The sequence below is a fragment of the Plasmodium relictum genome (genome assembly GCF_900005765.1).
Source record: "Plasmodium relictum strain SGS1 genome assembly, contig: PRELSG_00_v1_11, whole genome shotgun sequence".
Classification (NCBI taxonomy): domain Eukaryota; phylum Apicomplexa; class Aconoidasida; order Haemosporida; family Plasmodiidae; genus Plasmodium; species Plasmodium relictum.
In genome coordinates, this window is record NW_021628571.1 from 40,292 (window position 1) to 43,794 (window position 3,503).

Genomic DNA, 3,503 nt, shown 5'->3' on the forward strand with positions numbered 1-3,503 from the left:
TTCCTTATATATAAGTGCAAAAGTGAACCAACAAAATTATAATTATTTAATTTAATAATTCTAAAAGAAAATACTTATTTCGCAAAAAAATGTTTTTTTTCAATCTGAATATTCATATTTATCAAGAAATTTTTTTAAAAAAATAGAAAATGTTAAAAAAAACATTCGATACTAATAAAAATTATGCTTTATATATTTTAATTAAAAATCCAGTTTATTCAATAATGTACAATAGCAAAAATGAAATATAATACATTTATATAAGAATTTTTCGTAAAATAATTTTTTCTTTACTATCTTATTAATTTTTATTTTATGTAATATGCTTTTATTTAAATTATTATTTTATTTTTTTCTAAGAGACCTTAATTTTATCTAAAAGCAACTACATTACCATAAATTACTATGAAAAACAAATTATAAATAACTTCTTATTATGAAATATTTACATTTAGAAAATATAACAATTTAATACAAAATCTATTAATATGTTTAATAATATTATAGTAACCCGCAAAAACATTAATATATTTACAAATTTATCTAATTTACATATAAAATTTTTAAATGAATTTTATACAAAAATAAAAATAAATAATCTTACCTTTTTAACTAATTCCATCATTTTTATTTGCAATATTTGAATGATTTAGTACAATTTTTAAGTAATATAAAATTAGCATTTGAATGATTATATGAATATATATTTATATACTCTTTTTTTAAATAATATCTACAAAGTAAATAATAGAAATAATAAATATAATTAGGGTTGAGGAATGAATGAATACTGAAAAAAAAATCAATAGAAGAAAAAATAGAAGTGCTTCACAATATGGAGCTGGATATGACAGATGGAAGAATCAAGTTACTAGTGATTTTAACAGTAAACTTCAGAATATTAGTACACAAAGAGATAATATAAAAAAAAGAAGACTCTGTAGAGAATTCAATAATAATGTAGATGATACAAAAGAAGATTTTATGGGACAACAAGTGGACGACTTAAACGTTGAGGGAAATCCTGATGATGCATGGAATGAAATTGAGCAACATATAAATACAAAAATTAGTCAATATCCCAATATTCAATGTAATAGAATTCCTAGCAATTATCCAAAAGAAATAAGAGATAAAAGGAAAAAGATAATAGATTTCTGTGAAGATAGAGATACACGCTTTGGAATCATGAAAAAGAAGAATGAAAAGGATGAATGTTTAAAATATAATCAATGGATAGATGAAGAAAAGGATACTTTTATAAGTAGCAATCCATGGAGTATAAGCGATAGCCTTGGAAGTGATCAAGCTTTCAAAATTTCTCAAAATTGTACATTGATCAAGATGGGCATGTTTTCGAATGAAAATTGTAGTAAATATAATTCGAAATCAAAATCGAAGCCAAGTAATTTACCAGGTCAACAACGTTCAGGTTCTTCCTTAGTAGCTACACAACAAAGAACTCCTAGTAGCACAGCAATGCCTATTAAAACTATTCTACCTACTACCACTCTTAATATTACAACTATACCTACACCTGCACCTATCGCTGCAGCTACATCTACCTCTACAACTACACCTATATCTACAAATGCAACTACAACTACAACTACAACCACAGCTAAAACTACATCTATATCTACAAATGCACCTGCAACTACAACCATACCTACCTCTACACCTCCATCAATACCTCCAAATATATCTGCACCTACGCCTAAAACTATACCTCCACTTACATCCACAACTACACAAACCAATACATCTACGTCTACACCTACACCTTCAACTATACAAGCAACTACACCCATATCTACGAAAGTACCTTTAACTACATCCGCAAATGTATCAAAAGTTAATGTATCATCATCCCCAACAACATTAAAACCTACAACTACATCCACATCTACAACTGCACCTACATCTATACCTTCAATTATACAAGCGACTGCATCTATAACTGCAAAAGTGCCCTCAAATACCACAAGTGTATCTAAAGTTAATACATCATTATCCCCATCTACCACTGCACCTAAAACTACACCTATATCTACATTTACACCTTCAACTACATTAAGTACTACTTTTCATAATGAAAGTTATGGGAATATATCTTCAGGTACTCCTATAAAAAGTTCATCTACAGTAACTAAATCTACAATTATTCAACTTTCAGCTTCCTTGGGACCATTTTTGGGAATTCTTATCTTTTTTATATTTGTGTATAGAGTAAGACAAAATGATCGTATAATTGCGTATATATATCTGTATTTATTTGAATTATCAATTTTGATTAAAATTATTAAAATAAAAGAGATATATTTTGTAAATTTAATATTTTCCATTTATATAATAGTGCACTCCCATTGGCTCGTGGCTTGGCAACTGTAGATCAAAGAAAAAAAGAACACAGAAAAAAAAGAAACAAATACAAGTAGATAGTGAATCAATATTCCCAGGATTTTCCGATAAAGAATCAGAGATCAATATGAAAAACTTTCCAATATGTAATGAGAAAAACAGTCCCACATGCGAAATTGCATTGGAAAATGAAAATAATGAAAGAAATATAGAAGCAAAGAGTAATATCGTAGAAAGAAGGAAAAAGTGGAAATGGAAGGCTGTAATTGAAGTACATATGATGGTATTAGAGGAATTCCAAAAAGAGGAGTGGGAATTGAATAGAAGAGAATTTCTAAAAATTTGTTTGGAAGAATTTAAAGAAGAAGGCATATATTCTGATGTAATTAATAGACACTTAATTACGGAAGGAGATCAAAAAAAAATTGCTAGCATTTTTTTAGAGCAAAGGCCCCTATGGAAAATATGGATAGAAAGGAACAATAAATTGATAGAGAAATGGAAAAAGGAGCAATGGTTTAAAAATTTAAAGAAAGAATGGAAAAAAGAGGTAAATAAATATATAACATTGATAGAAAAAGAAGAGATGATGAAAAACAAAAAAAAGGGAGCAATTAACCCCATGCTAGAGAAACAAAAGATAATATGGAAGAAATGGATACAAAAGCAAAATAAGTTGCATACTTTTGATGACGAAGAATTGTTAAAACAATTGTTAGTAGAATATGAAACAGAAGAAGAAATGAAAAAAAATATGGAAACAATAGATAGAGAAAAAATAAGAATAGATATAGAAAAGAAGGATAAAGCATTTAAGGATTCAAACAAAAATGAATTAATATCGAGATTAAGGATAGAGATACACATGATGGTATTAGATGAATGCAAAAAAGAGGAATGGATAAGGAACAAAAAAGAATTTTTTAAAATATGCATAGGAGAATTAAAATTACAGGATAATTCCGATGAAAAAGAACTTTTAGAAGTGGAAGAAGAAATAATGAAAAGCATTACATTAAAAAAAAAAAAAAAAGAGGAATTGGAGAAATTTAAAAAAGGAAAATATTTTATTGAATTGAAGCAAGAATGGATGAATAATGAAAAGAAATATATAGAAGAAGTGAATAAAGAAAACTTATTAG

General features: G+C 26.8%; 1 protein-coding gene across 1 annotated transcript; it reads left to right on the plus strand.

Moving 5' to 3' along the window:
- Positions 1-783: 783 nt before the first annotated feature.
- On the plus strand, positions 784-3,503 carry PRELSG_0001100 (surface-associated interspersed protein (SURFIN); the record flags this gene model as incomplete). Its single annotated transcript, XM_028675479.1, has 2 exons — positions 784-2,229; positions 2,357-3,503. Coding segments are annotated over 2 exons (2,593 nt in total), but the record flags the coding sequence as incomplete, so codon positions are not given.